This window comes from Aplysia californica, unplaced genomic scaffold (genome assembly GCF_000002075.1).
Source record: "Aplysia californica isolate F4 #8 unplaced genomic scaffold, AplCal3.0 scaffold01315, whole genome shotgun sequence".
Taxonomy (NCBI): Eukaryota; Metazoa; Mollusca; class Gastropoda; order Aplysiida; family Aplysiidae; genus Aplysia; species Aplysia californica.
This window is the reverse complement of record NW_004798585.1, coordinates 106,165-123,464: the sequence shown is the minus strand read 5'-3', so window position 1 is coordinate 123,464 and position 17,300 is coordinate 106,165. Positions and strand designations below refer to the sequence as shown.

At 39.8% G+C, this 17,300-nt stretch overlaps 1 protein-coding gene across 1 annotated transcript in view; it reads left to right on the top strand.

Annotated features, from left to right (window-relative positions):
* Positions 1–79: 79 nt before the first annotated feature.
* The window catches only part of LOC101863230 (WD repeat-containing protein 17), a gene marked incomplete at its 5' end in the record, with an annotated part of 40,430 nt that continues 23,209 nt past the window's right edge, over positions 80–17,300 (top strand). The window contains 9 exon segments of the mRNA XM_013090518.1: positions 80–97; positions 5,427–5,681; positions 7,167–7,357; positions 8,436–8,585; positions 9,958–10,071; positions 11,370–11,516; positions 13,284–13,369; positions 13,865–13,951; positions 14,238–14,326. Of these exon segments, the coding sequence (XP_012945972.1) occupies positions 80–97; positions 5,427–5,681; positions 7,167–7,357; positions 8,436–8,585; positions 9,958–10,071; positions 11,370–11,516; positions 13,284–13,369; positions 13,865–13,951; positions 14,238–14,326 (1,137 nt within the window).

The following is a 17,300-nucleotide window of genomic DNA, read 5'->3' as shown; positions in this document are numbered from 1 at the left end:
TTTTTTTTTAGACTTGTGGTATAACTACATTTTTAGAATGTTCCAAAATTTTCATTGGGGTAATTTTATGATGTTTCAGACTTTAAAAAACTACCAGGTATGACATTATATTGCATGTATATGCATGTTTTGTTTTCATTTTGCTTCTTTCTTTTTGCTTCTTATTGACTGTTGCCTCTTTGCATCTTGTCACGTTTTAAAAGTCTGTTTAGTATATAATTATTAGAATCAAAAACAACTTTCCATAATCAAGGTGCGTATAGCTATAGATAATTGGTCAGTGGGCAAAAGTTGCCGGTAGAAAGTCTTTATGTTTTATATCTATCTATTTCTAATATGTTGATTCATTCGATTCATTTTTAATATAGTTAACACTTAGTTTTTGAGAAATCTAGTAAATGTGTCACGATATGGTGGAATCAGGCGGTCGTACATTTTTTGGACATTTGGAGTTAATGATATCATCTAAAAGCTTATTTATTTGCTTTGCTTTCAATGAAAAATTACCTATCTATCGTGAATAGAAGTCAAGATATTTGCGATTGAAGGAGGTGGGGTCGCCCTTCAGTGCTATAATTCGCAAGAAAATTGCTGTCATAGTTTGGTAACTTCAATAGCTTGAGAGTCCTTTACAATGGAAAAACGATATTTTGTGGCTTTAGTCAACGTTTTTCAGTAAAATCCACATGGAAATATACTTTTATGTAGAGATACAAGGTGTTGAGTCTCAAAAACAAATATTTGATGAAAACTGGCAGAAAAATGCCTGTTTCTTTGATTTCATGATTGTGACAAGCGCCTGATTTCACCACGCTGCCTCACAAATGTCGTTTATGAATATTTTTTAGTTCTTATTTCAATAAAAATTGTTTCCGCCTTTTGATTTTCCATTTTCGAAAAGAATTTGGGATGCCCCTTTTGTTAAATTTGAAAAACGTATTGAGGTTCCGGTACAGAGTACATTAACAGTTTACTTTCAAGCTGTCGAATGTAAGGGCAATGTTTCTGTTTAGGCTACATCTTTCTGGGTCTCCCTCTATGTCTGTCTCAGTGATAGCCTTAAGTTTCATCCGGGCATCCACAGAGAATTTTTAATATAGTATAGTTAATCCCTTTATGGCCTATATGACGTACGCCATTTTTCATTTTCCCTTATTTGTCATGCCTTGTGAAGCGTGAGGACCATGATGACGAAAACGTTCCTCATAGGTTGTATTCTGCATACCGGTTCTATTAGATGCATTTAGTAAAACTAATTGCAGATTCACTTTCCGTTATATTTTTTCCGTTCATAAAATTCTTTTCCTTTTAAAGATAGTTTAGTTAGTAGTGGTTACAAACAATGTCTAATTATAGGCAACATTCCTCTAAATCTAGCCCAGCTACCCTTTGTCACTGGGGATTCAAAACAGTAACTGTGCCCGATGAAGCACGAACTGACCCTGTGTCTAGAAGGGGTTAACCAGTAGAACAAGAAAGAACAGAGTTGTCTAACATTGATGTTATTTTTTTGTTGTTGAGCACCGTTTCTTTTTTCTTACATTGGTTTAACTCCAACAATGTGCTCAGTAAATTTATTATCCTTTGCAAATCTACATGTTTTGCTTCTTATTGGCTTTTATGTCTCATCGGAGGTATATTTACCACCTCAGTCTCATCCCGTGACATGGAATAGTTGCAGATAGGAGATAAAAAAAAATTATTTCTGATATGCATTGTTCTCTTTCTCTCTCTCTCTCTCTCTCTCTCTCTCTCTCGCCCTTTTAACTCCCAGTGGAGCATAGACCATCAACAGCATTTCTACAGCTGAAGCCTGTCCTGTGCATCCTTTTCTAGCTGTTTCTATGATGTCCCTGTCTTTTCCATTTCCGCATGTACCGCTCGCCTCCATGTCATCTTTGGTCTTCATTCTACACTCCATTTTCTCTCCTCTCTTCAGTGATGAAGGTCCTCCTCATGTTGTTTTTGCTGTTGATGTTTTTGTAGCTGTTTTTTGTTTTGTTTTACGGAAAGGGCTGCTAACTCTTTACCAGACAGACCTTTGTCGCCTTCTACGACATGCGCGGTACGGATACAGTGGTCCTATTCTTTGCTCCCCTGTCTCTTGGACAGGCCCCGGGAACTGCTCGGGTGTCCTTTGTGCTCACTGTGTGGATTTTTTTTGTTCAGAATCTTGCTTCTGTCTATGAACTTTGATTTTGTTTTTGTCCACTGTGGTAGGAGGGCTCAATGAGTTGGTCCTACTTTTTTTCTTTTTCTTTGTTGTTTTTGTCTGTCTGTCTTGCTGTTTCCCAGCTTTGAATAGCCATTATTTTTTTTATGTGCTTTTTTTAACACAATCAATCAATTTCTCCTTTTATGTTGTTCTATTGGTCTGCTCATGCCAAATGTTCTTGCTGCAGGATAGACTTGCTGTTTGCGCTCTATTTCTTGAATTTTATTTTAAAAGACAGTATATCCATTTTTGGACAATATTATTAAGTTATAAAATCTATTCCACCCGATAGTTTAAAGCTCTGCGCAGATTTCTGTCTTAGTCTGGTATTGATATCTTCATAAATAATGTGAGTAATATTTTTGGAAGATATTTAAAGCGACTGGCTGTTGAGAGGCAAAAATTGTTTTTTATTTTACAAAACTGGATGTACTATCTTTTGAAATAGAACTCCAGATCTGTATGGGATGATAGAGCGTAGTATAAATGCAATCTATCATTTTTACTATTAATATCATTATTGTTTTTATCCTTATTTTTCATTATTCCCCTGCTCACTGCTCTCTCTCCTCAGAACTTAACTATGTCAAGTAAAACAAAAATGAACAACATTAAAATCCATCCTTTGGAATATTTCTTTAACTCACAAGACGAATAGACTCATTGTCACGTGGACATCAGTGTACGTGTATAGCACTAACACCGGTGTCGGTGGTCTACCAGTAGTTGGGCTCTTCACTGTCACACGCAGGAGTCCCTACTTTGATTCTCAATTGGGAAGAATTTTTATTTCAAATATCTCTGTCTTTGTGCTTAGATGCTTTTTTCTTCTCAACCGGGATTGGCTCGCCCCCTAAAGGATCTAAATTGTGTCAATGGATGTTGGTATATTTGTATGTGTTACGACGCGGTGGAATCAGGCGCTCGTCAATTTTTGGGCATATGAAGTTATTAGTGTCATCTTAAAGCTTGTTCATTAGTCTTGCATTTGGCGAAAAAAAATGCCCATATATCTTGAATAGAAGTCAATAATATTATATTAAGACCAATATGATATTATTATATTTGCCATTGAAGGAGGTGGAGGTCAACTGGAGTCAGAGATAAAATTAGCGAGAAAATGACCGCCAGATTTCTATGACTTCCAAAGCTTGAGGGTCCATGGAAACTGAGAATTAACGTTTTCTGTGCCTTTGATCAACATGTTTCAGTAAAATTCACTCAGAAATGTGTTTTTAAATGGTGGATATAAAAGATACTGAGCCAAAAAGTAGACATTCAATAAAAATTGTCAAACCAGCAGGAAAATTCCAATATCTTAGATTTCATTATTTTGACAAGCTCCTCATTTCACCGCGCTGCTTCACATATTATTGTATTGTAAAATACCATGGGCTTATCTCTGCTGTCCTGCGGATGTTGGTATACATGTGTGTCAAATGTTGATGTGGCTTGTTGACTTTCCTTTCATTTCTGTTTTAACTCGCCTAAGTCAGTAAGTTTTTGTCATTGTTATTTTCACAAACTGATTGAATTCCTGTCAACATTTTTCTTCACTGTTGTCAGTTATTAATCTTGATTTTTGTGTAAACTAGAAAATAAAGCAAACATTCTGGCTTGATGCCTCTCCCAAACTTGGACCAGAACTGGACTTCATTAGCATGCTTATGCCTTTTGATGAATACGTTGTTAAAGAAATACTAGGGCTTCTCAGTTTGATATTTTTGTTTATTTTTGCCACATTTTGACTTGTATGACATTATTGCAGCACATTAATGGGTTTTTTTTTCCAGTTCTGCTGAAGTTTGACTTGTGCCTATATCACAGGCCAACTGTCCTAAATTTCCCGGGACTGTCCCGGATTCGGTGATCAGAAATTTGAGAAACTTTATCACGTACACTACACCAAAACCAGTCTCACCTTATGTAATTTTGTTCTGTATTATTTAAGCTGATGTTGGGTTTTGAAAAAGTTGGCAAGCGTGGTAATGTGAGACGTAATGCCAACTAGTACTTTTGTGCAAGGAAATGAACTAGAAAAGTAAAGTATTGTTTCTCTTTCCCTCAATGAAATGTGTCAGTTTTAATCTGATATTATTTCTGTTTACTCTCAATGAAATGTATCAGTTTAAATTGATACTCTTTCTGCTGAATTTCCTCAAAGAGGGGCTACTTTAAATTGGTACTGTATCTGTTTACGGTCAATGAATGAAATGTGTCAGTTTAAATGTTCCTCTGGGAATGATCTGTCTATAGTCGGCTTTCTGCGTCAGATCTTGACTTTGCAACATGATTTCCCTTTTACATTTTCTAGTTACATTATCAGTGACTCATTACACCAGTGTCTGGTGTAGTGATTAGACGATTTGTCGTTGCTCACAAAATATGTGAGTTCAGTCCCTGCTTGGGGAGGTTTTGTTTTTTAAAACTGAATAGCTCTGTCTGTCTGCCGGGATGCTGTTGTGAGCCTCTGAGCCCACGTTGGCCAGGATAGGAAGGAATGAAGTAACTTGCCTCTTAGAATAAATGGCTGGCTCAGTGTAAGACTATAGGTCACTTTTCAAAGTGGTGTTTGCAGGCAGAGTCTTATATTAAGCAGAGAAAATTACCTGAATAGTGTCATGTCAAGAAAGGGGGGGGGGGAGAGAGAGAGAGAGAGAGAGGGAGAGAGAGAGAGAGAATAACAGGGAGAGAGAAAAAGAGAGAAGAAAGGGGGGGGGGCGGGAGGGTGGTGTTGTAAAATGCAAACAATTGGATACTATCCATGACTTGTTGTTTCACTCTCTGACTGTTGATGTACTACTCTTTCTCTTTCTCCTACCCTCCGGGGCGGTGCTACTGACTAAAGTGAACATGTTCTTATGCACAGTAGAATTGTAAATGGGCTGGTTCATCAATGTCATGCTCATAACTGTGTCTGAACTGCAACAGGGAACTGCTGCTTTTTCTTTCCTAATCCTTACTATCGTCATCTTTCCTCTCCTTTTTTTGTATGTTTGTCTCTCTCTTGTGACCCTCTATTTCCAGGGTGCCTTGATAGTCGAAGTAGATTTTGTGCTGTTGAAGCTAGAGAGGTGAGCACAGTAAGCCTGATTCCCTGTAAAGACTTCTCTGTTGACATCCACCCCTTGGCGATCATATGACCTTATGCAGTTGTGAGCGCAGTAAACACTCTACTAAAACTAAAACTAAAACTTTTCTTTCTCCGTAGGTTCCAAGGCAGCCAAACATTTGTTTCGGCCCGAGGCCGTGTCTGAGAGTGTGGAGGACACAGACCCCGTGGTGGCCTTAGAGTGGGACCCTCTGTCCACGGACTACCTCCTGGTGTGTAACCACAGGGCTGGGGTTCGACTACTGGACGTGCCTACCCAGACCACCATCATGGACTTCCAGCTGCCCAGCGCCGCCTCGCGTGTTCAGACCATGTCCTGGGTCAAGAACGCTCCGGGAATGTTTCTGACTGGTGGTCAGTCTCTTTGTTAGAGTGTCTGTCAGTCAGTCTGTTTGTTTGTTACAATGTCTGTCAGTCAGTATGTTTATTAGAGCATCGGTCAGTCCGTTTGTTTGTTAGAATGTCAGTGGGTTAGTCTGTTTGTGTGGGTGGTTGGCAGGTGTTCTGGTGTGGTTTGCTCCTTCTTTCCTATCAAACATGTATCGTCCTTATCTCTCCTTCTTCTTTTTTATGTTTGATACTCTCTTGTAACTCCTCTAATCTTCTGGCACTCATATGATCTTATGTAGAACAGTTGCAAGTGCCATAAAACATTTACTTTAAAAAAAAAAGTCTGTTTGTAAGAGTATCGGTCAATTTGTTTGTCTGTTAGAATGTCTGTGGGTCAGTCTGTTTGTTTGTTAGAATATTTATCGGTCAGTTTGTTCGCTTGTTAGAAGGCCTGTTTGTCAGTCTTGTTTGTTTGGTAAAATTTTGGTCTGTCTGTTTGTTTGGTAGAATTTCAGTCAGTCTGTTTGGTAGAATGTTGGTCAGTCTCTTTGTGTGTTTGTTTTTGTTAGTCAGTGTGTTTCTTACTCGTGGTCAGCTTGCTTGTTTGTTTGTTTCCGTCAGTCTGTTTATTGTCAGTCAGCATGTTTGTCAGTGATGATCAGTCCATTTGTTTGTTTGTGTGTAGGCCAGATGAGGAATTCGCTTCCTCCAATGTGCTGTAATTGTTTAGGAAGCAGGACGTCTGATTTATTTCTGTCTTCAGCAGTTCAGAATCAGACAAATGCAGGGCTGTAAAAACTCCTTAACTAGGTGCTGATTTAGTTGCAGGTCTACAACCAGATCAGTTTGACAATTGGTTTAATTAAACGTCTTCTGCCATGTTTCTGGTATACAGGATTGAGACTGTCATTGGCCGAATTAGAAATTGTTTTGGTGGTTGTAGTTTGTCGGGCTCATCTTGGGTGCTCTGAGAACTGAACCGGGTTGTCTATGGCTGTCTTCAACACAACTATATGTGACTGATAGGCTCTGAACTGACAGTGCTCTTGATTAACGTATTTTTCTTCACATAGAATGAGATGCTGAAATAGAAAGGAAGGCTAAGGCAACGAAACTCCTAAGTGAATAGAACTGGTTTTCTTCATTGCACTCAGAAGTCGTGAGTTTAATTCCCATGTGAGGAGTGGATTTTTATTGAGTATTACCACCTTTCTGTTTGAATGTGATATCTCTCTCAACAGTTGGTCCCAATCAGCAGGGTTGAAGGAACCTACCTTCCTAAAGGATCTGAACTGTGTCAGAAGGGAGTAATGACAACTGGGCCTGCTCTAATGGCCACCTATAAAAGACAGTCACCTGTACATATCCTCCCTTGTGCTTTTTTTTAAAACGTCTAATTGACTCTATATAAGATGCTGACCTGTGTAAGACAGCCACTTTTGTCTTCGACTATGGGTGGCTGTCTTAGACAGTTTAAACTGTACATGAAATGATTTCCTCATCTGGCAGATTACAAAGGCGGAATTCTACGCGTGTGGAGCGTGTCAAACTCCACGCCCATTGAGAACATCAAGATCAAAGGCACGGGCTTCCACCGGCTAGAGGTTATCCACCCTCCCGCAAACAGCAACAGCAGCAACAACAACAGCAACAGCCACAGTTCCTCACAGGGCTCTCTGGATGACAAGGACAACCACCATGTGAGTTGAACCAGGATCTTAAACAATTTTTTTTAAAATGTAGGCGTTTTCCTGCCCATAATTTTACATCATTTAGGAGTCAGGCTTCTGACCCTGCCTGTCAGGGCCAACCCAAGCTGAGGGGGACAATAATAATAGATAATAGATAGCATTTGTATAGCGCAAATCCTCGCTCAATAGCAAGCTCGATGCTCTTCACAATCTATACTATTACCCCAGCAGACCTAAGAGCATTCTGAAAGAAACTCAACTTCCTGGGAAACATACAGTGCAAGCAGCCTATTATAGGAGCTAAAACACTAACATACTGACAAGATCTTTCGCTGTCAATGGCCGGGTACCCATTTCCACCTGGGTGAAGTGAGGAAAATTCGTGTTAAGTGCTTTTCCCAAGGACACAACATCGGGCGGGCGGCTCGAACCCCCGACCCCGCAACCTCACGACTACGAGTCCGGTAAGCCTAACCACTAGGCCACCGACGCCACTATCCAACATAGGGATACAACATTCCGGCAGAAAGACCGAGATACTCTATGAAAATTTTCCCCACTTTATTGATTTTGGATCTTCTGCATGGGACAGCGAAGTGCTTGATCACTACACCACAGACACTGGTTGAACGAGATCTGTCTTCAGTAAGCTTTATCAGCTCATATCAGCCGGAATTAATTTCATGGATTTTCCTGAACAGCCAGACTTAAGTCTGTGCTATCAATTAGAATTTGTGTAAGCTCGTTCGCCATGCCAAAAAATTAACCATCGGTAAAATCAGGGAAGTAGATAGAAGAGAGACTGCAAGGCAAATGAACAAGCTTTAAGATTACACCAATGACTCCATAAGCCTGAGAATCGACGAGTGCCTGATTCTATTGGGTCATCAAATATGTCTTGTGACTGTTTAAAAAAATTTTATGCCTTGCTTACATTTTGCATAATCTTGTCTGTTATAGAAAAATTAGGGTTTTGAGATAATGTTGGAGTTGGCCTATTAACGACATGGTCAAAAATTAGGTTTGATTAGATTTTTTTTGGAGTTGACCTGTTTGTGCTGGACGTGGTTGATTTGTTTTCTCCCAGGTTTCTTCTACGAGTGAGGCTCGATCCCCCGCCATGACCACGTTGTCACACTTTACACTACCACACTCGCACGTCGTCTGTGCCTTCAACGATGGGGGGATAGGGCTCTACGACCTGGGAAGGAAAAAGTGGGTCTTTCTCAGGGACCAGGTGAGATATCTACATAAGGGCATGCTGTTGCTGTAGTTAATGATTTTGTTGTTATTGTGGCTACGTTTGTTGTTGATTTTGTTGAAAAGTGGCTCTTTCTCAGAGACCAGGGGAGATATTCAAATAAGGGTGTGCTGTTGTTGTTGTTAAAGATTTTGTTGTTGATTGTGTTGCTGTTGTTGTGTCAAAATTTGTTGTTTTGTTGAAAAATGGTCTTTCTTAGAGACCGTGTGAGATACATACAAGGACACTGTTATTGCTGTTGATAATGACTTTTTGTTTTTGTGGTTAAAATTGTTGTTGTTGATTTTGTTGAAAAGAGACCTGGTAAGAGACCAACAAAGGTCTGTTATTATTGGAATTACATTTTTTGTTGTTCATTTTGTTCAAAAGTGGGTCTTTCTCAGAAACCAGGTGATTAGATACAAGGGTGTGTTGTTGATTTTGTTGCTGTTGTTTTTCATTTTATTAAGTTATTTATGATTAATGTTATTATTATTGTTGTTTTTTCTGGTTGGTTTTCGTGATGTCGTTGCTGTCCCAGTGCCAGGTTTTTCCAATGCATGTGTGGTGAGAGTTTGCGAGAAAAAAGTACTTGTAACTGTTTTATGGAAATGGAAATGGATTGGGCACACCCTGAGGAGACCCCAGTCAAGCATCATCAGGCAGGCTTTAACGTGGAACCCACAAGGAAAACAAAAGAAGGGAAGGCCAAAGATGACATGGAGACGAACGGTACAAGCTGAAATTGAAAAAGCGGGGACATCATGGAAACAGATAGAAAAGGATGCTCAGGACAGGCTTCGCTGGAGTAATGCTGTTGATGGCCTGTGCTCCACTGGGAGTTAAAAAGGGCGAGAGAGAGAGATCTGTTTTATCCCCACACCCGCCCAATGTATATTCAGGCCCGTACTTCTGCTCTTATATGACCTCAGTGCCATAAAACTTTTATATTAACTCTTTATCTCCAAGGGGGATAAACCCACTATTTTGGTACTAAATCTAAAAATGACAAAAATGTCACTAAAGTGATCATTAAATCAAAACAAATGAACCTGTTTTGATCATTCTTCATCTAACAAATGTAGCCCCAATAAAAGAGACCTGTTTTTGTCAATTGCTTCAAAGTAATTATTTGATGTTGGAAGTCGGCTTAGAAGAATGTGTCCGAGCCACTGTCAGCGGCTCAAGGCACAGTGATTCCGACCACGAACTGCAGGGAGCGGCATGCCGGAGATAAACAGTTAAGTCTTTTTAAAAATTATTTTTGTTATTATTATTATTATTATTATTATTATTATTATTTGTATGTGTTATTATCAAATTCTCTGTAACGTAGTATCCTCTGATAATTCTACTGATGTTTCACCAGGGTCACATTGAGACAATCTTTGACTGCAAGTTCAAACCAGACAACCCAGATCTTCTGGCCACGGCAAGTTTTGACGGGAGCATCAAAGTCTGGGACATTACCAGCATGACCTGTGTGAGTCGTTGGGGGAACAATTTCTTTTTTTATGCTTTGAAAGGGAATGTAGCGGGAGTCCTACTCTTTTTTCTTCCTATTACTGTTTCCTTTTGTGTCTCTGTCTTGCTTTTTCTCTGATTATAGTGACCGTTATTGTATTAATGTGCTTCTCTTTATTCAATTCTAATCGAAAAGGAAGAGGCTGATCATTAGATAACGCAAGAAGGGCGATCTTTGTTTTGTTTTAGTAGAAGTTTTACGGGGCTCGCAACTGCACAAGGTCATACGAGCTTTTGAAGAGTGGATTGGCACTAAACAAAAATTCAGTATGTACACATGAAAAACAAGGACAAAATGTTCTGTAAATAGTTCTGTAATTTCCTTTCCTCTTCATCCTTTGAAATAATGACTACTGTTTGTGGGTTTTTTCACACAAAAATCTATCAAGTTTGTCACACATAGTCCATTGTCCTCGGCTGATAGATGGAACTTAATGATAATAATAATAATAACTGCAACTATATAGCACATGTCTATTCTCTACAGCATGCTCTATGCACTTTACAACCGTTATTACCTCAGCAGACCCCACAACACTGAGAAACATTCTTGGTTTCCTGGGAAGCATACAGTGGAAGTAACCAATAAAGTGCTCAAACACGATCAGACAAGATCTTTTGCTTTCTATAGCCGGATGACCATTCCCACCTGGGTGAAGTGAGGAAAATCATATCTTTTTCCTTGAACTAAATGGTTGGTAGTGTGTAGATGCACTTCATTTTACTGATACAAACAAATAAATGATCAAACTCCCCCCCACTGTCGTTTCTGCCTGTTTGTCGGGCCTTTTCCTTGTTCTAAATGATTGGTATTGTGTAGATGCGCTTCTTTATACTGAACCCAACAAAATAAATGGTCAAACACTCCCCCGCACCCATCCCCACTGTTGTTTCTGCCTGCTTGTCTTGACTTTTCCTTGCACTGAATGATTGGTATTGTGGCACAGCTTTTAACTTAACACTTTGCAGTCACACAGCCAGCAGTACAAAATAAACCATCTGGTCACCCAGCCAGGAGAGCGACTATATCGGACTTCTGGATCCTGGCGCAGTGACCAGAATGGATAATTTTCACCAGCGCATTTTTGCGCCAAGTGACCCCAAAGTGTTAAACAAGCAAAATAAATGATTAAACCCCCCGCCTGTTTGTCTTGACTTTTCCTTGCTCTAAATGATTGGTATTGTGCAGTGGAATTTCTTTTTTACACTGAGCCCAACAAAATAAATGAACAACCCCCCCCCCGTTGTTCCCCCCAGTTACTGTCGTCCCCCGGCAATGAAGGCATCATCTACCAGATCTCATGGGCTCCCTCAGACCTGGACTGTATCGTGGCCTCCACGGCACGCACCGGCGTCTTTGTCTGGGACACCACGAAGGGCAAGGTCATCACCAGGCTCAATAATGTAAGACCCTGACCTTTGACAGTCAGCTCATAGCTTATACAGGACACAGGAATCAACCTTTTACACGGTCAGCTCATAGCTTATACAGGACACAGGAATCAACCTTCTACACGGTCAGCTCATAGCTGTTACTGGACACTAGGATTTGACCTTTGACACAGTCAGCTCATAGCTTATACTGGACACTAGGATTTGACCTTTGACATGATCAGCTCATAACTTATACTAGATACAAGGAATCAGCCTTTTACATGGTTAGCTCATAGCTTATTCTGGGCACTATGATTTGACCTTTTGACACAGTTAGCTCATAGCTTATACTGGACACTAGGATTTGACCTTTGACACAGTTAGCTCATAGCTTATACTGGGCACACAGAGCAAAGTTGTCACTGGGATCAATAATGTAAGACTTATCTTTTCTCTCAGATCTTTTTGATGATTGGTGGGTATAAAACTTCCCAGAGACACCAAATGTGTCAGGACGCAGTGGAAACTGGCGGTTGTCATTTTTTTGGCGTATGGAATTATAGGTTATTGTCATCTTTCTTGCTTTTGATGTAAAAAAAAACAACTGTCTCTTGAATAGAAGTTGAGATGTTTGCGATTGAAGGAGGTGGGGGTTGCTTGGTGTCAGAGGTAAAATTCGACTAGAAAAATTACTGCTGAAGTTTTGAGACTTTTAAAGTTTGAGTGTCCTTAAAAACTTCACAGAACTTCTCCCATTGATGGGGTTCTGGTATGTATGTAACCTTTGCGATATTGGAGGGAATGTTGCATTTTGTCTGTAGTTACAGATCTGTTCTTTCTTACTATACCATGAGTAATTATTGTTGTTGCTGTTATCGATCCAGTAACAGCTAGGCCCTCGCTCTTCTGTCCAAGTGGGTGGTTTTGGTTTGTTCCTTCTTTCCTATCAAACATCTATTGTCCTTATCTCCCCTCCTTCTATTTTGCGTTTGTTACCCTCTTGTAACACCTCTAATTTTCGACACTCATATGACCTTATTGTGTTGCAAGTGGTGTAAAACTCTAACAAAAACAAATAGCTCTTCTGTCCAATGCCATGTAGAGATAAATGCAGGTTTGCTGCTGTTGTTGTAATGTCCCATAGAGTGTGTTGTCAATGTTAGGTCTGGGAGGGAGAAGTGTCCCTGGGATTTGTGAAGCATGCTGACAAAATGAGTTACATCTCGGATCCAATCCTTATGGAAATAGATACATCACGCTATTAGGTGAAGTTTTTACTATTTTTACGTATGGAATGACGAAAGGTACGTTATACAAAAAGAACGTAGCATAAATAGAAAATCTACTAATCGGACCCTATAGTGTCGACTTTTGGCCAATATTTCTGTTTGTGGAATGCGAGAAGTAACTCATTTTGTCAGCACGCCTCACATTTCTTTTAGGGATGTGCAGTGGAGCAGGTGGTGATCCAGAATCTCATATATGCAGTCACACAAAGGGTACAATGGTGGAATTTCTGCTGACCAGGGGAAAAACGATGGTAGTCACAAATTTGGAATTGTGAGGGTGCCAATTTAAAAAGAGCTTGGGCACTTGTAACTTCATATCTGTTTGACTGGTTACTTATTGTTAAGTTTTGTTGAATGGGAAATCTAACAACTATAATCAACCAGAATTTTAACAGAAATACAGTTATGAGTCAACAAGCGTTCAAAACTGGTTCCCTCACGATTTTCAGTTTGTGACTACCGTCATTTTTCCCCTGAAGTCTTCAGTTTGTTTGACCGATTGTTTCAGCACGTGGCGAAGACGAGCGTGTTCTCAGTGTCGTGGAACCAGGCAGACTCCAGGCGCATCATGACCTGTGGGATGGACAGCTACTGGTGGGTCGCTCCGACATTCTGTCTGTTTGTGTGTGTGTGTGTGTGTGTTTGTGTGTGTGTGTATGTGTGCGTGTGTGTGTGTTTGTGTGTGCGTGTGTGTGTGTTTGTGTGCGTGTGTGTGCTTGTGTGTGTGCGCGTGTGTGTGTGTGTTTGTGTGTGAGTAGCTGATAGGTGCTCTGTGTATGGTTTGCTCAGTCTTGCATATCAAACATCTGCAGATGGATGGTTGACAGGTGCTCTGCTGTGGTTCATTGATTTTTGCATATCAATCATCTATTGTCATCTGTCGTCCTTATTGTTCCTCCATTTTTTTTTATTTATTAAATTCTTGTAACACCTCTAATCTTCAGTACTTATATGACCTGATTGTATTGCGAGTGCTGTAAAACTTTTACAAAAATGAAGAATTATTTCTCAAAGTCACCTAATTGTGACTGCATTTTTTCCCCCTTCAAGGGTTCACTTGTGGTTACCTCTTTTTGTCTGTGTGTCCAGCGTGATCCAGCAGGTGGATGGTACAGTGTTGCAGAAGTACAAGCACCCAGCGGCCGTCTACGGAGGTGACTGGAGCCCTTTCAACAAGTGAGAGGCAAATTCATTTGGAAAGTTTGTGAAATTCAATATGAAAGTATGGGAGATTCATTATGAAAGTTTTTTAGATTTATTATGAAAGTTTGTGAAATTAATTTTGATAGTTTGTGATGTGAAATATGTCTAGGAGTTTACAATGGAAGTTTGTAATGGGTAATATATCTCGAAATTTACTGCTACATGTCTAGGCATCATGCACTATGAAAGCCTGTAATGTGTGATATGTCCAGACCCAAGACAGTACAGTAACGGTCTTTCTGTTTCCCTCCCCCCTCAGAGACATGCTGGCCACGGCCTGTGAGGACAAGTGTGTGCGTGTGTTCTACATGGCGTCTCACTCGGATCAGCCCATCAAAGTCTTCTCAGGTTGGACAATACACAGATTCTTTGTAGGCCTATGGGTTTTTTTTCCCGGTTTCTTTAAAATATTTTCTGACTATGTGGCGTCGGTGGCCTAGTGGTTAGGCTTTCGGACTCACAAATGTAAGGTTGTGGGTTCAAATCCCATCAGGGGTCAGACGTTGTGTCCTTGGGAAAGGCACTTTACATGAATTTTCCTCACTTCATCCAGGTGGGAATGGGTACCCAGCCATAGGCAGTGATAGATTTTGTCCGTTTGTTAGTGTTTGAGCGCTTAATCAGCTGCTTGCACTGTATGCTTCCTGGGAAGCTGAGAATGTTTCTGAGTGTGCTGTGGTCTGCTTAATATTGTGTAAAGCGCATAGAGTTTGCTGTTCAGTGGGGGTATGGGCTGTACAAATGCTATTTATTATTATTAATATACTGGTGATAGTAATAAGTAATGCTCAAAGTCTTCTCAGGTTTGATAATACACAGATTCATGGTTGGCCTATGGAGTTTTTTTTTCAGGTTTCTTAAAGGTATTTTCTGAAGATACAGGTGATAGTAATAGGTAGTGCTCAAAGTATTAACAGGTTGGACAATACAGAGATTCATTGTGTGCCTATGGGTTTTTATTTTCAGGTTTCTTTAACATCTATTATCTATTTGTGGTGGCCGAATTTTGCTATTCAAAAGGCTTTTTAAAGGCTGCATTGATCGACATGCGGTTTTCGCCAAAAGATTCTTTAAAATATTCTCCAGATCATGACTCTCTTCGTTTTTTTCAGTTTTTAGACAGTTTTGCCACAAAAAGCTTAATTTCTTTATTTCGCCGATCGCTTTTGTAGGCCAACACTTCTGTCTCTGCAATTTTAGAAAATCCGGTGCGAAAGTGATATTTTGCGAGGCACATTGTTTTGAGAGTATAGATCTAGACCTAGACCCTCTAATTTTTTGCACCTCTCAAGATGTATTGCTCCATTCCAGTAGAGTGTAAATATAGTAGGCCAATGACTTTCAGTTGATGTTAATGCACCGATCATTCCTTTCATCGAAAGGGGGCCCAGCTAGTATTTTCTAAATATATATATTGATAGTAATAAGTAGTGCTCCAAGTATTCTCCCGTTGGACAACAAGGATTGTAAGGCTATGGAGTTTTGTGTTCAGGTTTCTTAACACTGCCCTCACTTTTGTTTCCTTCTCTCTCTCTCTCTCTCTCTCTCTCTCTCTCTCTCTCTCTCTCTCTCTCTCTCTCTCTCTCTCTCTCTCTCTCTCTCTCTCTCTCTCTCTCTCTCTCTCTCTCTCTCTCTCTCTCTCCCTCTCTCTCTCTCTCTCTCTCTCTGTCTCTCTCTCTCTCTCTCTCTCTCTCTCTCTCTAGCCAATCGGCAAGAACACTGAACCTCCGCTTCCGTCACAAAACGCAGATCGGCGATGTTGACCACTCAGTTCCTGTGGATTTCCCCCCCAAAATGCATGTGATGGCAAGGGTTTTTACTATAATATGAGCCTTGTGATGCCAAAGTGTTCAAGGTGTTTTCTGAATATACTAGTGATAGTAATAAGTAATGCTCTACCATGGCATTTGATAGAGGCTTTCCCCCCCCTCACGGTTCAATAAAGGACAGTGAGATAGGACTAGCACTAAATGTGAGGCAGCGTGGTGGAATCAGGCTCTCGTCAAATAATCAAAGTGAAGAAACATGCATTTTCCCCAGGCTTGTGAATTTTTATCAAATTTTTGTGTTTTGGCTCAACACTTTTCATACAATTTAAAGAACTCATTTATGGGTGGATTGTTTTGAAAAACGTTGATTAAAAGCGCAAAAAAATACAAATTTTCATTTACCGCGGACTCTTAAGGTAAGGAAATAAGTAATCTTTGGCGGCCATTTTCTCACTAATTTTACCTCTGAAAACAGGTGACCCCCACCTCCTTCTTTCGTAAATATCTCGACTTGTATTCAAGATCGATGGATAATTTTTTCCTACAAATAAAGACAAGTGAACAGGCTTTAAGATGATACCAATAACTCTACATGCCTAAAAATTGACGAGAGCCTGATTCCACCACGCTTCCTCATAAATTATCATAATAATAATAATAATAATAATAATGATAATGATAATTATAGATTGCATTTATAAAGCGCTCTATCCATTCGAGTATAAGCTGTGAGCGTTTATATAATAATATAGATCTTTTTGCATCTGATAGGCCCTTTGGCTATTGTATAGCTGTAGCTCCACTTTCAACACTGTAAAGTTATTTAAGAGACGGGGTCTCTGAATTTATCGTCCATCTCCAATACGACAGAGCCAAGTGGATGGACAACCTTAAAAACTCCCCAAAAACAATCCAACTTCAGAATGCCTTGTTTCAGATTTAAACTTTGGCTTTCCACTTCGCTGCTCAGTATGAAACCGACTGAACTAATGGAGCTTCATTTGAATATAATATGTTTAGCATATTATAACTGTTTACACTATTACATAGATTATAATATTTTATTGATCTAATAATCATCACAGCTCTTTCTATACTAATGTTCTACAGAGAGTGTTCTGAAGTGACCATTGTTGTATCAATGCGGGTTTTTATTTTTACCTTTAACCAGAACTCAAGACCCACCCCCACCTCGGAATTGCAAAGTTCTATCCGCTCAGTACCTAGTTTTGAGAAATTTGATGTTAAAAATGTTGATTATCACAACAAATAAGCTTTTTCGAACGCAAATTCTTTGAATATCTTGATACCAACTTGGAAAATCCTTACGATTTTGATAGAGCAGATTGAAAATTTGGTTTCTGACCTCATAGTCTTATTAACTCAAAACGACCAAAATTGGCACAAAGAACTTTTTAACTCTAGGGTAGCGACTTTTCAGGATCCTATGAAGCCCTTGTGACCAATAAACAATGTTTTGAATGCTTCTGTCCCGTCCCCCACCCCCCCCAAGATGTATTGCTCCATTCCAGTAGAGTGTAAATATAGTAGGC